This window comes from Panthera uncia, chromosome D2, assembly GCF_023721935.1.
Source record: "Panthera uncia isolate 11264 chromosome D2, Puncia_PCG_1.0, whole genome shotgun sequence".
NCBI lineage: Eukaryota > Metazoa > Chordata > Mammalia > Carnivora > Felidae > Panthera > Panthera uncia.
The window spans coordinates 27,703,727-27,720,619 of record NC_064818.1 but is presented as its reverse complement, the minus strand read 5'-3'; the positions used below and the strand labels follow the sequence as shown (position 1 = coordinate 27,720,619).

Below are 16,893 nucleotides of genomic sequence, written 5' to 3'. Positions count from 1 at the left end.
GACTAGGAATTACTTAAAATTAAATAAAATTAAATTAATAAAATAAAATAAAATAAAAAAAAAAGGGAGGGGACTGTGTTTTGATAATATAGTTTTTCTCTTTGAATGAAAAGTAAAAGGAAATTCTTCAATAATTTGTTTGAATTGTCCAGTGTGTTTGGAATAACCACAGTTGCACGTATGTATAATACCACATTTTCAGAGTCATTTATTTTTGGATTACGGCTTAACTTTATGACATAGCAAATTGATTATGAAAAGATAATTTTACATAAAAGTTAGTAAGCTCTTAGGTCAGCTCTAAATGGTGAAGATAGTTTGTTTCTCTCACATTTGATATTGAACGAATGAATGAGACACATATTTCTTCAGAACATTATTATGTGATATTGTACTAGCATTTGTGTAGGATATAAAAATGCTTAAGTCATATTTATGCTCTCAAGTAGCTAATAATCTTGTGAAATAGTTTAACAGGAGTATGTCAAATTAGTTTAAAGTATGTAATGTATTTAGAATATGCCTGGCACATAGTAAGCACTAGGTGTGTTAGTTACTATTTCTACTATATTGTTATGTGTTAAATCTCTCTCTCTCTCTCTCTCTCTCTTAGAAAGTTCTGCACCCAATGTGAGGCTTGACTCCACAACCCTGAGGTCAAGAGTTGCATGCTCTACTGACTGAGCCAGCCAGGCGCCTTGTTATCATGGGTTAAAACTTGATAATCAATAACAGAATTGTGGTCTCCTTCCCCCCCACCCCCCACTCCTCAATCCCTTTCCCCCCATTATTCATCTCAGAGGCATCATTTATTGCATATCTTTCCTTGGCTATCTTGTGAGTTTACACATGAATGTATTTCTCTTCTTTACATAAATGGTAGCTTACTATTTACAGTGATGCATAACTTCCATTTATTCAGTTGATATATCTTGGAGATTTTTCCATTTTAGTATGTTAGGGCTTATTCTTTTTATGTGCTTTCTTTTTTTAAGATTTTATTTTTTTAGGTAATCTTTATACCCAACATGGGGCTTGAACTTACAATCCTGAAATCAAGCGTTGTATGCTCCACCGAGCTAGCCAGGTGCCCTGCTTTTTGTGTGCTTTATAATATTCCATGGTGTGGATGAACCACACAATTTATTTAACTTGTCCCCTACTTGATTGATGCTTTTCAAAGTTATTTACATTTTTTTTCAATCACAAATAACACTGTAATGAATAGCTTTGTGCACAGTATTTCTTGCATGTGAAGTACACCCATAGGATGAAAAGCTAGCACTGGAATGGATCAAGGAGTATGTATGTAATTTTGAATTGCATTACAATGTTCTTAAACAAAGAAATGAAGCAATTTAGCAAGTTTCAAAGATTTTAGGGCCAATGGATTGGAAAACCCAGAAAACAGTTTGTTCATTGGTATTGTTGCCTACAGTTTTGTTTTGTTCTGTTTTTATTTTTTATTTTATTTATTTATTAAAAATTTTTTTGATGTTTATTTTTGAGAGAGAGAGTGTGCGTGGGCAAGAGTGGGGGAGGGGCAGAAAGAGAGAGAGAGAGAGAGAGAGAGAGAGAGAGAGACAGCATCTGAAACAGGCTCCAGGCTCCGAGCTCTCAGCACAGAGCCCGACACGGGGCTCAAACTTAGGAATGGTGAGATCATGACCTGAGCCGAAGTTGGATGCTTAATCAACTGAGCCACCCAGGTGCCCCTGTTTTGTTTCTTTAAATCTAGGCCACATTTGTTGAGTGGTTCAGTTTGAAGCACTGTGCTTATGGAACAATATACCCATCACTTCCCCAAATCCCTGATGTCAGGGGGTGACCAATATATAAGCAATAATAAAATCAGAGTATACTTTTCTTCCAGTAACTTCTCACAGAGACAGGAGGAGAACAGAGTGCTTTTCTCAGTGTAACAGCTTCCTGCCTTCTGGATGTCCTGAAATGTTGGAAATATAATTCTGAAATATTTTTGCTCTTTTAAACAGCAGAGCAACAGGCAACTCAACAGAGCAACTCTGGAAAACCTAGGCGGAATTCACAATTTCCTGTGATCCCAAAGTTTCCAGTCCCAAATGGATATATCCCCGCCTGTCAAAAATATGCCCCTTGATGAGCAAATTATAAATGGAAAAAAGACTTGCAGATATTTCTTGTAAAGAGAGAGCTGGATAAGGGAAAGTAGATAACATTGTTTTCCTGCTTATGAATTTTCATACCCTTTCTGCACCCAGATCTGATGGTGGATACAGGATCAATCACAGCAGCAAGTGTCAATGACTAATGCAGTTATTGAGAGGGGTCTTTAATTTCCTGGAGGCAAACACCATTACCCGCCACCTCCACATCACAGATGAGGAGATGCCAGTACCGCTGGGGAGTCAGTGATGGAAGAAATTATAAAACTGATGCAATTACTTAGAAAATGATGAAATGTCTCAAAATGAAAGGCTTCCGTTCTCTTCAATTTCAGGTTCTGTGATATGCATCAGTGTGGCTGTGTCTTCAGTATTATTACTTCTCAGTGTTCTGTGTCATCTACCCTCCTTGAAGGAGAATATTTTGTATCGGGCAGCTCATTCTCATCCTTTCTCCTCCCATCCGAGCCCTATCATTTCTTCCAGTGTTTTTGCTTTGACAATTTCTTGTATTGATTAGCTGCCCAGCATGAATGTTTCCATAGTGGACTCTAGGTTAGGTTTATGGAGAACTAGATCTTTCTCTTGTTCTAACCTGTGGGATTTAGGGAAAGTCAGTTGAGTGCTCTGGTCCAGTTTCTTCTACCCGTGGCTGGAAATTAGAATCTCCCCTTAGAGAACATAGTATCTCTGCCCAGGACCAGCTCCAGAATTGGCCTGTTTAGGGCCTCCAGTGGGACCAGGACAGTGTGGGACTGACAAGGAGCATGTAGGTTAGAAGTCAAAGACTAGTGAGGACAGTAAACGCAGAGAAAGAGGATGTGTCTTCTCCATCTTTCTTTCCATCCAGACGACCCGCCCCCCTTCTTTTTTACTGTGCTTTTAAGTAAAAGGGCAGAGATAGAAAGGGAGAGATTACAATTAAGTAGGTATATCTACAAATACCAGCTCCATACACCTCAACTGTCTTTTTACATTCAGTTAAATTTGATGCCATTCCTTTTTTTTTAATTTAAAAAAAATGTTTATTTTTGAGAGAGAGAGAGTGCGAGTAGGGGAGAGGAGGGGAGAGGCAGAGAGAGAGGGAGACACAGAATCGGCAGCAGGCTTCAGGCTCTGAGCTGTCACATGGGGCTTGAACTCACAGACTGTGAGATCATGACCTGAGCCAAAGTTGGGTGCTTGTCCTACTGAGCCACCCAGGCGCCCCAAATTTGATGCCATTCTTGATGCTATTGAAGACAATGCTGATTTGTCTTCCGAGTAAAGTATATTGCATATAGTTATATTTATGGGCGCCTGGGTGGCTCAGTCGGTTGAGCATATAGTTATATTTAATATATTAAACACTTCCCAGCTCATTACCACTAGGGGAGGCTCTAAAACAGGGTCTACTACTACTACTACTTCTTCTCATGGTTCTTGTTTGAACCTCACAACCAACCTCATTTTCCTGAGGAAATTGTAGCTTTTGCTACATTCTAAAAACCACACTATTGGGGTGCCTAGGTGGCTCAGTCAGTTAAGCACCTGACTCTTGATTTTAGCTCAGTTGATGATCTTGCGGTTGGTGAAATTGAGCCCTGCGTTGGGCTCCCTGCTGACAGTGCCAGGCCTTCTTGGGATTCTCTCTCTCTCCCTCTCTTTCTGCTCCTCCCCTGCGTGTGTGCTCTGTTTCTCTCTCTCTCAAAATAAATAAATAAACTTAAAAAAAGTAAAAAATAAATAAAGATAAAAAACCACAATAGAATGGAAAACATTATTGTGTTTTTGGCTGAAATCATTGTTTTTCAATCTGGAAGTCACCTGGGGAACATGAAACCCTAATACCTGGGTCCCAGCCCAGCGATTTAATTGCTCTGGGTATACATTTGGCATTGGGATTTGATAACTCCAGGTAATTTTAACGTGCAGCTAAGGTTGAGGGCCACAGTTGTTTATTTTTATTTGTTTTTAATGTTTATTCATCCTTGAGGGAGACAGAGACACAGAATCCAAAGCAGGCTCCAGGTTCTGAGCTGTCCACACAGAGCCTGATCGGGGGCTTGAAGGGACTTGAACTCATGGACCAGGAGGTCATGACCTGAGCCGAAGTTGGATGCTTAACTGAGTGAGCCCCCAGGCGCCCAGCCATGGTGTTTTAAACAAATACAGGTTATAGGTGACTTGGTTAATGTCCTGATGGCTCTACCCATATATAGCACAGCATAGCTTTCCCTCCTCTGCCACCAGTTATTTCTGGGGCTCCCCCAAACCCCATGGGCACTCTATTTGGGCTTCCAAACAGGCCTGTGAGTTTCAGCCATTGCTCTGCCTCCACCAGGCTCTCTCTTGTCTTCACCTCCACCCACTAGGCCACCCTGCTGCCACCAGGCTAAGAGTACCGGCTGGCAGGAAGAAAGGCCTTCTTTCAGCTTTGATCAGCTTTTCAGCAGCTGGGACTAGCTCCCTAACCAAGCTGTCACGTATCTTGACTCGCCTGTCTAACATGAAGCACAGACCTAGCTCTCTCAACAGTCCTCTCCCCCCTCCTCTTGGCCTCATCCAAATGCCTTTCTTCCCCCATCTGTGGAAAAAGGATCACCTCAGCAGATGAGGTCAAGAGATTCCATTGGGGAGGGGGAAGTGTAGGGGGGAGGGTGATGTATCTCCACCGGTAGTAGCTAGCTAAAAATGCTCAGTTTTAGAAATTCCATCAGTGTTTGAACAATAAAAATGTGGCACCAAAAATTTTTAGAAATGAAAGACGATATGAAAAACAAAAAAGCTGATGTGTGGGTTGTTCACCAGATACTACTTAAAGAGAAATGATTGGCTATACGACCTTAGGCCTGTCCTTTACTTTTATTTCTTTGAGCCTAGTTCCTCCCTTGTAAAATGAGGAGATGTAAACCTCATTTTATCAGGAAATGAAATGAACCCAGGAAAATTGTGAACCCAAACCAGACTGTTCTAGTTTTAACTCTTTTCTTCTGGTCCACATTCAAGGAATCAGGGAGTCTATGCATCAAGGCAAGGCCACTAACTGGCTGATATCCATGGGTGACATCATCCTTTGTGAAAATATGTGGTTAAGGTGGCTCTGGAGATAGCACTTAACCATCTGTGCAATCTTGGGTAAGTTAATTAACCTCTCTGTGTCCTCAGTTTCCTCATCAAAATGGGATGGTAACTACCTTGATGTAGGACACAAATATTTAACAATTAGTAGTAGCAATCAGGACAGAAAATCAGAGAGTGACTAAAACTATTTTTTTCCAATACCTTCCCATTCTCTAGAATGGTGCTCCAGCATCACTCAGGAGCTTGGTACAAAAGCAAATTATTGGATCCCACCCTAGATCTACTGAACCAGAATCTATGACGGATAAGGCACAAGAACCTGTTTACATCTCAGGAACCTCCACAGAATCCTTATGCATGCTAAAGTTTGAGCAACACCATTTCTTTTTCTCTTTAAAAATTAAAAAAAAAGTTTATTTATTTATCTTGAGAGAGAGAGAGGAAGCATGAGCAGGGTAGGGGCAGAGATAGAGGGAGAGAGAGAATCCCAAGCAAGCTGCACCCAGTTAGCACAGAGCCCGGGGCAGGGCTTGATCTCACCAATTGTGACATCATTGCCTGAGCTGAAATCAGGAGTCAGATGCTTAACTGACTGAGCCACCCAGGCAACCCTTTTTAAATTTTTCTTTAAATTCTAGTTAGCTAACATATAGTACAATATTAATTTCAGGAGTAGAATTCCGTGATTCTCACTTACATATAACACCCATTGCTCATCATAACAAGTACCTTTCTTAATACCCATCACCCATCTAGCCCACCACCAACCTACCTACCTCCCTCTATCAACCCTTAGTTTGTTCTCTATATTGAGAGTCTCTTACGGTTTGTTTCCTTCTCTTTTTTCCCCTCTTCCTATATGTTCATTTGTTTTCCTTATTTTTTTAAATCAAATTTTAACATTTTATTTTATTTTTGGGGAGACAGAGAGAGACAGAGCACGGGCAGGGGAGGGGCATAGAGAGAGGGAGACACAGAATCAGAAGCAGGCTCCAGGCTCTGAGCTGTCAGCACAGGGCCTGATGCGGGGCTTGAACCCACAAACATGAGATCATGACCTGAGCTGAAATTGGACATTCAACTGACTGAGCCACCCAGTTGCTTCTGTTTTGTTTCTTAAAGTCAACACATGAGTGAAATCATATGGTATTTGTCTTTCTGTGACTGACTTATTTCACTTAGCATAATACATTCTGGCTCCATCTATGTCATTGCAAATGGCAAGATTTTCTTCTTTTTGATGGCTGAATAATATTCCATTATATCTATCTACCTACCTATCTACTTACCTACCTTTATCACCTCTTCTTTATCCATTCATCATCAGTCAGTGGACACTTGGCTCTTGCCATAGTTTGGCTATTGTTGATAATGATACTATAAAAATTGAATCTGTATTTTTGTATCCTTTGGGTAAATCCCTAGTAGTGCAATTGCTGGGTCATAGGGTAGTTCTATTTTTAACTTTGTGAGAAACCTCCATACAGTTTTCCAGAGTGGCTGTACCACTTTTCATTCCCACCAACAGTGTAAGAGGGTTCCCCTTTCTCTACACCATCACCAACATCTGTTGTTTCTTGTGTTGTTAATATTAGTCATTCTGACAGGTATGAGGTGGTATCTCATTGTGGTTTTGACTTGTATTTACCCGATGATGAGTGATGTTGGGCATCTTTTCATGTGTTTATTAGCCATCTGGATATCTTCTTTGGAAAAATGTCTACTCATGTCTTCCCATTTCTTAACTGGATTATTTGTTTTTTGGGTGTTGAGTTTGATAAGTTCTTTATAGATTTTGGATACTGTTTATCAGATAGTCATTTGCAAATATCTTCTCCCATTCCATAGGTTGCTTTTTAGTTTTGTTGATTGTTTTCTTCACTGCACAGAAGCTTTTATCTTGATGAGGTCCCAACAGTTTATTTTTGTTTCCCTTGCCTCTGGCAATGTCTAGTAAGAAGTTGCTCCAGCCGAGGTCAAAGAGGTTGCTGCCTGTGTTCTCCTCTAGGTTTTTTATGATTTCCTGTCTCATATTTAGGTCTTTCATTCATTTTGAATTTATTTCAGATGGTGTAAGAAAGTGGTCTAGTTTCATTCTTCTGCATGCTGCTGTCCACTTTTCCCAACACCATTTCTTGAAGAGACTGTCTTTTTTCCATTGTGGCTATTAAAATTAAAATTAAATTCATTCAAAGGAAACTATATCAGAAATGCAGTTCATCAGTAACACTGGCCATATTTCAAGTGCTCAAGTGCCACATGTGGCTAGCGGTTACTGTATTGGGCAGTATAGATTATAGAACATTTCTATCTCAGAAAGTTCTATTGGACAATGAAGCTCTAGAATAATTATTACTATAATGTTATTTTGTAGTCACAGAGCATCTAGATGGAACAAACTCTCTGGGGCAAGAGTGACAAATTAATGTCGAAAGAGCCAGGCAGGTGAAGTAAAGGAATGAAGTAGGTCAATTATAAGAGAATGAAGAGCACAGGCACAGTGGTAAGTGGCCAGTGATACTCAACCTCCATGCTGGGGCTTCAGTAGGGAGTACTGGGGACTGGGTGAACTGGGAAAGCATGTGCAGAGCCAGAAGTGGTTACCACGGAAGACGTAGTTTTATGTAAACTAGACGGTTTTATTTTTGTTTAAGAAACTAGAAATCTGATTTTAATGTGATTCATAAATCTTGATTACTAAATAAAAATTTTTAAAAATGCTGTGCTGGCTCACGAAACATTACTGAACCCTGAGTTGACCTTGGTGTCGTGGCCTGAAAATCAAGCTGTGTGGTTCTGCCTTGCCAGGATCAATTGTTTGCCTTATGTATATCCTCCTTTCTTGTCTCTATTTCTTATTTCTTCTCTTCCTTTGATTTTATCTCTGCTTTCCCTTCCCTTTTTTCCTTCTTCTTCATCCTCTAATTCTTTCATTCAGTAAGCATTTGTTGAATGCTCTCTGTGTACTGGCACTGTGCTGGAGACTGAGGATACAAAGACGAACCAACATTGCCCCTCTACCCCAGAGAACCTACAGTTTATTGGGAGACTCAGACATGGGATCAGGTAATGAGAGCATGATTTGTGGGGTGCTGTAGTAGAGGCATGTCCAAAGCCCTATGAAGTGGTAAATAAAGGAGTAAATCAGCTTTGAGTGGGTAGAGGTCAGAGAGTTCTTCACACATGTATGGACATTTAAGCTGGGTTTTGAAGGATGTGTGGGAGTTCTCCTGGCTGAAAAGCTGGCATAGGAGTGGGAGAGGGTATTTTTAGTGGGAGGAACAGCTTGGAGACTTGACAGTGCTTGCTATGTTTGGAAAGAGAAAACCTCTGGGTAGCTGATGTATAAGGTATAAAAAATTATTTATCAGACTTCCTTATTCTTATAGTCTGTCTGGTAGCCACTTTCCACCACTATTTGGGCCACTTCACCCTACCCCCAGGTTCCTCTTACGACAGCTTTGTGTCCAGGGATCTAAATCTTCCTCTTGTATCTCCCCCATCCCTTGCTGTCTTTTGTATTCCCTCTTCCCCCACCCCAGATCTCCCTCCATCCACTTAAAATTCAGAGTTCCCTTTATATATTCAAAATCATCCAGTGCTCAACCAACCAGAGGGAGAATAAAGATGCTGAGATTGTTAAACCACCTCCTAGGAAGGTAGTTTAAATGTCAATGACTCTGACAACTTTATGTGGACCCCAATTCAGACTTAGTGTTAAAAAAAAAACTGACACGATTCATGAGATGATTGAAATTTGATAATGATTTTGATAATGATATTGTGGTCATGTTAAAAGAAGTCCTTCTCTTTAGAGATGCATCAGTAATTTATGGATGAAATGATAAGAAGTCTGAGATTTGCTTGAAAGTAATATAGGAGAGGAGGGAAGGGATGAGGTGAGGTATAGAGGAAACAAGATTGGCTGTGCATTTATAACTGTTGAACCCAGGTACATAGGGTTCATTATACTAAACTATTTCTGCTTATGTTTTCATGTGTATTATGTTTGAAATACTCCATGTTATTGGTTGATTTGAGTCCTTCAAAAAGATATGTTATAGGGGCGCCTGGGTGGCTCAGTTGGTTAGGTGATCAACTTCAGCTCAGGTCATGATCTCGCAGTTTGTGAGTTCGAGTCCCCCACGTCTGGCTTTGTGCTGACAGCTCAGAGCCTGGAGCCCACTTCAGATTCTGTGTCTCCCCCTCTCTCTACCCCTCCCCTGCTCACGCTGTATGTCTCCCTGTCTCTCAATAATAAATAAACTTAAAAAAAAAAAGATATATTACAAGGGGTGCCTGGGTGGCTCAGTTGGTTAAGTGTCCGACTTTGGCTCAGGTCATGATCTCACGGTTCATGAGTTTGAGCTCCACATCAGGCTCTCTGCTGTCAGCATGGAGCCTGCTTCAGATCTTTTGTCCTCTCTCTCTGCCCCTTCCCACTCTGAAAAAGAAATAAACATTAAAAAATATATGTATATATGTTAAAGTCCTAACTCCGAGAACCTCTGAATGTGACCTTATTTGGAAAATAGGGACTTTTTGGATGAAATCAAGCTAAAATGAAACCATTAGGGTTTGTCTTAATCCCATATGACTGATGTCTCTTTATAAGAAGGGGGAAACTTAAATGGTCAACTAATATTTGACAAGAAAGCCACAAATACTCAATGGTGAAAGGATTGTTTCTTTAATAAATGGTGTTGGGAAAACTGGATGACCACATGTGAAAGAATGAAATGGGATTCCTGTCTTACATCACTCATAAAAATTACCTCAAAATAGATAAAAGATTTAAACATAAGACCTTAAACTATGAAATTCCTAAAAGAAAACATAGGAAAAAAAACTCCTTAACATTGGTCTTAGCAATGATTTTTTGGATATGATACCAAACACAAGCAACAAAACCAAAAATAATAAGCGGGACTATTCCAAACTAAAAAGCTGCTCAGCAAAAGAATCAATAAAATGAAAACATAACCTATAGAATGGGAGAAAATATTTGAATGAGTTCATATTCAAAATATATAAAGAACCCATATAACTCAGTAACAAAAAACTAAATAATCCTATTAAAAATGGGCAGAAGAACTGAATAGGCAATTTTCCAAATAAGACATACAAATGGCCAACAGGTAACATGAAAACGTGCTCAACATCAGTAACCATTAGGGAAATTAATGTGAACGATTAATGAAAATTAAAGCTACAATGAGATAGTACCTCACACCTATCATTAAACATCTATCATTAAAACATCTATCATTAAAAAGACAGTAACAATAACAAGTGTTGGTGAGGATACAGATAAAAGGGAACTTTTATGCATTGCTGGTGGGAACGTAATTGGTAGAGCCACTATGGAGAACAGTACAGGAGTTCCTCAAAAAAATTATAAAACTACTATATGATCCAGCAATCCACTTCTGGGTGTATATCCAAAGGAAATGGAAACAGGATCTCAAAGAGATATCTGCACTCCCATGTTTATTGCAGCATTAATCACAATAGCCAAGATACAGAAATAACCTAAGTGTCTGTAAACAGATGAATGGATAAAGAAGTTGTGATAGACACACACATACACACACAGGAGTATTATTCAGCCATAAAAGTGAAGGAAATCCTGCCATCTGCAACAACATGGATGAAACTTGAGAGCATAATACCAAGTGAAATAAGTCAGACAAAGAAAGACAAATACTGTATAATATCATTAATATGTGGAATCCAAAAAATGTAGAATATTGTTTACCAGGGGCTGGGGGTGGGGCCGGGGGAAATGGTATGGTCAAAAGGTACAAACTTCCAGTTGTAAGACAAATAAGTTTTGGGGATCTAACATACAGCTGGTAATTATAGTTAATAATACAGTACTGTATACCTGACAGTTGTTAAGAGTTAGATCTTAAAGGTTCTCACCACAAAAAAAGAAATGGCAATTATGTGAGATGATGGGGGTGTTAGCTAACACCATGGTGGTAATCATCTTGCAACATATAGGTATATCATATCAACACATTGTACACCTTAAACTTCTGCAATATTACATGTCAATTACATCTCCTAAAGATGGGGAGAAACAGAGAGGGTTTGAACAGAGACACATAGGGGGAATGCCATGTGACTGGCAGAGGCAGAGACTGGAGTGATACAAAGTGTAAGCCAGGGAATGCCAAAGGCAGATGGCCATCACCAGGCCATCTAGGCCTGACTAGGAAGAGGCAAGGAAGAATTCTCCCTTTTACCCTTCAGAGGGAGTATGACCCTGCCTACACCTTGATTTCTAGCCTCCATAACTGTGGGAGAATAAAATTTTGTTGGGTCAAGTCACCCAGTTTGTGGTTCTTTGTCACAGCAGTCCTAGGATACTCCATAATAAAAAAAAAAATAATAATAATTATCAACTACTTCCCTCTCTTAAAATCTTTTTCCCCCTCTGCTTCCTCTTCTATCACATCATAATCTAAACACCTTCGCTATGTGTCCACCTTGGGCATTATGCTCTGGTACTTTGAATAAGGAGAGTGACTTAGAACTAAAATCTAAAGTGAGAGGCTGAGGTGGAAGGAAGGAAGGAAGGAGAGATTTTCAGAAAACTAGATAAATGCATAAACCAACTCACAAATATTTGCAGCTTCCCCAGACCCCTTGCATGCCCCAAATAAGCCATGCTCCTCTGGGGAGGGGCTGCTTAGCACCTTCTTCAGGTCACTAAGACCTGCTTTTTGCTCTTGGCTGTACCATTTTCTAACTTGGAGATGCTGGGCAAGCTGTTAAATGCAAAAGACTTATTTTCTCCTCAGTAAAGTAAGGGGGTTGGGTTATACCAGGAAGCCTTCCTTGTTCACCTTACGCTTGCTCAGGTGCTCCTTCAGCATTTGAGCCAGTCTGCTCCTACTGTAGCATGCATTATACCATTTGTCAGTGGTTACCATTTATCACTGCCACAGGAGGATTGTGAGCTCCTTGAGGCCAGGACCATCTTGTTCACCACTGGATCCTCTCACTGAGTCCCTGACTCTTAGTAGATGCTCAACAGAAGTAGCCTGTCACAATAATGCTGTATTTATGGTAAATCTATACAAATGTATGGTAGAATTTCTCTTTCAGAGAGCTACAGAAGAAGCCATTTGTCTGCATGTAACTGTTCTAACTCTTCTCTGGACTCTGTCAGGTACCTCTCTTCCATATTCTATTTGGAGATTAGCATCTGAAAGCCTCCCTCACCCTATCTCCCCTTCCAGAGGCTCCACCTCACTGTGCCTGACATTAGTTATGCATTTGGTACAATGTCCAAAACTGTGCTGAGGATAACTAAAGTGCTTGCCTGGGGTAGATTTTTCTGAGTGTGTCAAAAGTTTTGTGCTTTTTAGTGATGAGAGTTAAGCCTTACAATTGGTTTCAGAGAGGAAACAAGATAAGTGACAGAGTACTATCGGTGTTTAACAAGGACTTGGAAGAAGGATTTTTCTTTGCTCAAGGGAAGACATCAGAAGTGCAGATATGCATGTACAATTGAAGCCCTGAAGAAAAAATGATCCTGAAAGCACTTCAAACACATGCAGGTTGGTTTCTGCAGTGAGCATGGAATGAGATTTTCCTTAGGAGTGATGCCATTTCAGGAACAAGGAGAATTTCACGATACAAAGTTATGTGAAAACTATAATCTGATATATAGTGATTTTAACAGAGGGATACATTAAGACTTTGGCATTTTGGTGGACTAGTCTCACAAACTGCCTGGCTATTTCTTTATAAGGTGGTTTCTAAGATCATTTCTATTCTAAACTTCGATGCTTCTTTGTGTAGAATTTGTTCTTAAAGAAATTTTTTTTAATGTTTATTTATTTTTGAGAGAAAGAGACACACAGAGTGTGAACAGGGGAGGGGCAGAGAGAAAAGGACACACAGAATCTGAAGCAGGCTCTAGGCTCTGAGCTGTCAGCGCAGAGCCCAAGAAGGGGCTCGAACCTATAAACCATGACCTGAGCTGAGGTCGGACGCTTAACCAACTCAACCACCCAGGTGCCCCTCGTGTAGAATTTTTTCTATTCTACTTTCAAAATTATTCAAAGTAGGTTATATCCAGACCAAAAATTGATGGACGATATGACAATGAAATGTGAGACTGTTTTCTCTCAGCAGCATATTTGTATGGCCCGGAAAAAACTTTTCTTCAAATCTAGAAGGTGGAATCAACTATTCCTCAGATGGCCACAAGATGGCAGCTTTGAGTTTAGCAGTACGGGAACGATCCACCCAAAAGGCGTTTGCTAGTTGTGATGGTGCAACAAGACTCCAGATCTGGTTGTTTCTTTGCCTCTGCATCTCCACAGTGTTATTTCCCACGTTTTACGCAAGGCAGAGTCCTGGCCATCTCCTCTTGTCCCTCAGACCCACTCTCTCCTGTCCTCAGCTGCAGAGGCTGACCATTTGCAATTGCCCAATGGGGAGGCCCCGCCGGGGAGCAGAGGGAGGGAGAATGAAGAGGTGCAGCTACCCCCTTGCAGGATCACCTGGCACCACTTGTGTCCCCTAAAGGGACACTGCTCTTTGGGGCAGCCCTCTTCAGAACTTTGTTCTGTGCACCGGTGCCACTCCCTCCCCTCTTAGGAAATGGTGACGGCTATTCTGTCTCTTGCGGTTTCTCTACAGAGACATAGCTTTTTAAGTTGCTTGTTACCCCCCTATAGAAAAAAAAAATTGTCGAATTGTCCTAAATTGAGTGTGCCTTCTGTTTCCTGCTGAGATACTGATTGATACTATATTAATCATGCCTTTTATTTTCTGTATTTCTGATGCTTTGACCTATAAGACCTTATTAAACCTGGAGAGGCTGCCCCTCTCATAGCTAGCCAATTCCCAGAGACAGGAAGCAACTCACCTGCTCTTGGGCCTTTTGTATGCAAACACACCACGCCTGAGTCCACATCCCACCACTTCCTTTCTCAAGCTCTTACACTTAAGGCCACTCAAGGCCACGATTCCCCTGCTCCTATCACCAGGGGACAGTCCCTGGGCTTCAGAGCCTGCTGAAATTCATACTAGCCAATCTGAAACCTACTTACCCTGCCTCCCATGCTTCTTTCTGCAGGAACCAAAATAAAGATTCTGGCCCACATTTCCCCCTTGCTTGCAGTGCCTCTGGACAGACCCAGTGCTCATCTGGTCCTCTTGGGAACTCTGAGTAACTGACTTTCTTTTCAGTGGTGATCTTCTGATTTGCTGGCCTCCCCATACCTGAAAAATAATAAGGCCTACATTTTAAAACATATACAAGTGTTTTGATACTTTTATCATTTTTTAAAAAGTTTATTTACTGAGAGAGACAGACAGAGAGACAGAGAGAGACAGAGACAGAGACGGGGGTGGGGGTGGGGGGCACACTGGGGAGGGGCAGAGAGAAGGGGAGGGAAAGAGCACTCCAAGCAGGCTCTGCACGTCAGCCCTGAGCTGGATGCAGGGCTCAAACTCGCAGAATAGTGAGATTATGACCTGAGGTAAAATCAAGAGTCAGACTCTTAAGTGACAGAGCCACTCAGGTGCCTAGATACTTTTATCATTTAAAAAAAATGGACAGCACTCACCTGAATCTGTGACATTGCAGGATAGTTGTAACTGGGAAATGCTACAGCTGTGCAGTGGGTTTTAGCAGGAAAGATGAAAATCTCAGTTTTTCCAATGGCCAAAAATTCCCCCCAGTGAGAAATTCCCAAATACTATAGTAATAATAATAGATAATAAAAAAGAGCAACTAAAAAAATTGAAATATGAAGATACAGCCTAGCCAGCGGCTCTCTGGAAATAGAGGAAATCTTGAGAAAAATGGTTACAGGGTTTTTGTTTTTGTTTTTGTTTTAAGTGAAGCTTAAAGAGCATTGGAAGGAAAACAAAGAATAATTCACAAAGACATACTACTGGAAGGTGGTATTGATATATTAATATATGATAGAAATGAGTGGCTCAGGAAGCATCAATCTGCCTGAGCAGTGGTCATTTTTCAAGCCTGGATGAATGTAAAGGAAAAGCAAATTGTCACAAGTAGATCTGAACGATATATTGGCTAATTTTCATGGCAAAAAGAACAAGAAAAGCAATAGGCAAGAGTGTCTGTGAGCCTTTTTGCCTGCATTTTAGATATAAATTCATTTCTAATGAGAATTCACCCTCAAGTCAATCTTGCAAAGGAGTTGGGACTGTGCCACCCTGAAAAAATTGAATTCATACATTTCACCCCTGAAAGTTTCTGCAAGGAGAAGCAGTAACCAAGAGTGGGTCTCATGGACCTCCCATCACTCTCTTGCCTTATAAATAACCTTTATCATTCTGTAGGGAAGGTTCCAGACCTGCATTCTTCATTATACAGTCTTTCCTGTCCTTTTTATGAGCCATAGGCAGTGAGTCCTACACCCAAATAGCATCTGAGTTAGCATCTGCCTACGGGTCACAGGAATTATTACTGAAGCATCTTGAGTTGCTAATAAAAATTCGAGGAAGGTTAGTAGTTTCTGGTAGAATATGAAGATAAGGATAGAGAGAGGAAACAAAAGGAGGAAGAAAAGAGGTAGTTTCCAAGAGCTAACTCATCTGAGATAATAAAAGGTAAATTAATACTTTCACTTTTGGCCCTTCCCTTTCCCTGGACATGGAATAGATTAGCAGAGAGGAGAGCTTCCTTTTTCTTTCTAGGGCATTTGTTTATGCTATGCTTTTATTTATTATCTTTTTCAGCTTTATTGAGGTTAGACTATGTTTTTAGAACAGTTTGACCACCGTGATTTTTTGTGCCCAATTCCTGTTGTCTGCACAAAGGGCTGACCACTTTCTCCTAATTCTGTATGAAAACAGATGACTGGGATTAAGATCCCTGTTTTAGAAAATGTCATGGATGTAAGATTTTCTTTGAAGTTTTTTTTTTGGTTCAATCAAAAGATTGGAAACAGTTTTAATCATCATAAATAGGGATTTGGTTAAATAAGTTATGGTCCTTTTATTCTGAAGCAGTGAGCTCAAAACTGCTGAGGGCATTTGAGTTAACAGAGGCCATTTTTAATGAGAAAGCTCTTTATACAGAAATATGTCCAGGATATATTTTAAAATAACAAAAGAAGGTTCAGAACATTTTGTATAGTGTGCTAATATTTGTATAAAAGCTACCTATATTCTTGCATGTGCATAAAGAAGGCATAGAAGCTGATAATCGGTGGTCCAGGAAGGGCACATTGGTGGCAGGAGGACAGGGTTAGGAGGGAGTCATTATGATTTTGGACCATGAGACTATATTACCTATTCAATAAGCAAATTAATAAGCAAATTAATGTGATTTAATTAAAAATTGGGATGAACTGGAATTGAAAGAAGGAATGTCACACAGGCTTGGAAATTATAATTGTAAAACCAGTAATGAACTGTAAAAAGCATCCCCCCTACCCCCCCAAAAAATCCCAGATAAAAGAGACTGTCGAAGTAGCAGCAAGCCTCTGGGAGAAGGCCTCATAAAGTCCTAAGTATGTCCTCAGCCAGTGCCAACTCTGGGCAGCTTCGTACATCAACTCCCAGGGATCTTGCTCAGTTCAGTTCAGTTCAGGGAGAGAATCCAGCTCAGAGAGACAATAAGGCATAGAAAATTACACTCCAATAACATGAATTATTCCTCCTTTATTCTTCCTTTATTCCTGTC

General features: G+C 40.3%; 1 protein-coding gene across 2 annotated transcripts in view; it reads left to right on the top strand.

Moving 5' to 3' along the window:
* Positions 1–2,134, top strand: part of DNAJC12 (DnaJ heat shock protein family (Hsp40) member C12) — a 45,051-nt gene extending 42,917 nt beyond the window's left edge. Inside the window, exon 5 of one of the 2 annotated variants that reach the window (XM_049645110.1) lies at positions 1,995–2,134. In XM_049645110.1, coding sequence (XP_049501067.1) covers positions 1,995–2,119 — 125 coding nt within the window. In that variant the 3' untranslated portion in view covers positions 2,120–2,134. Of the gene's footprint in view, positions 1–613; positions 774–1,994 lie in introns of those variants that run through there. The other variant, XM_049645112.1, reaches the window with a different exon arrangement.
* The last annotated feature ends 14,759 nt before the right edge of the window (positions 2,135–16,893 follow it).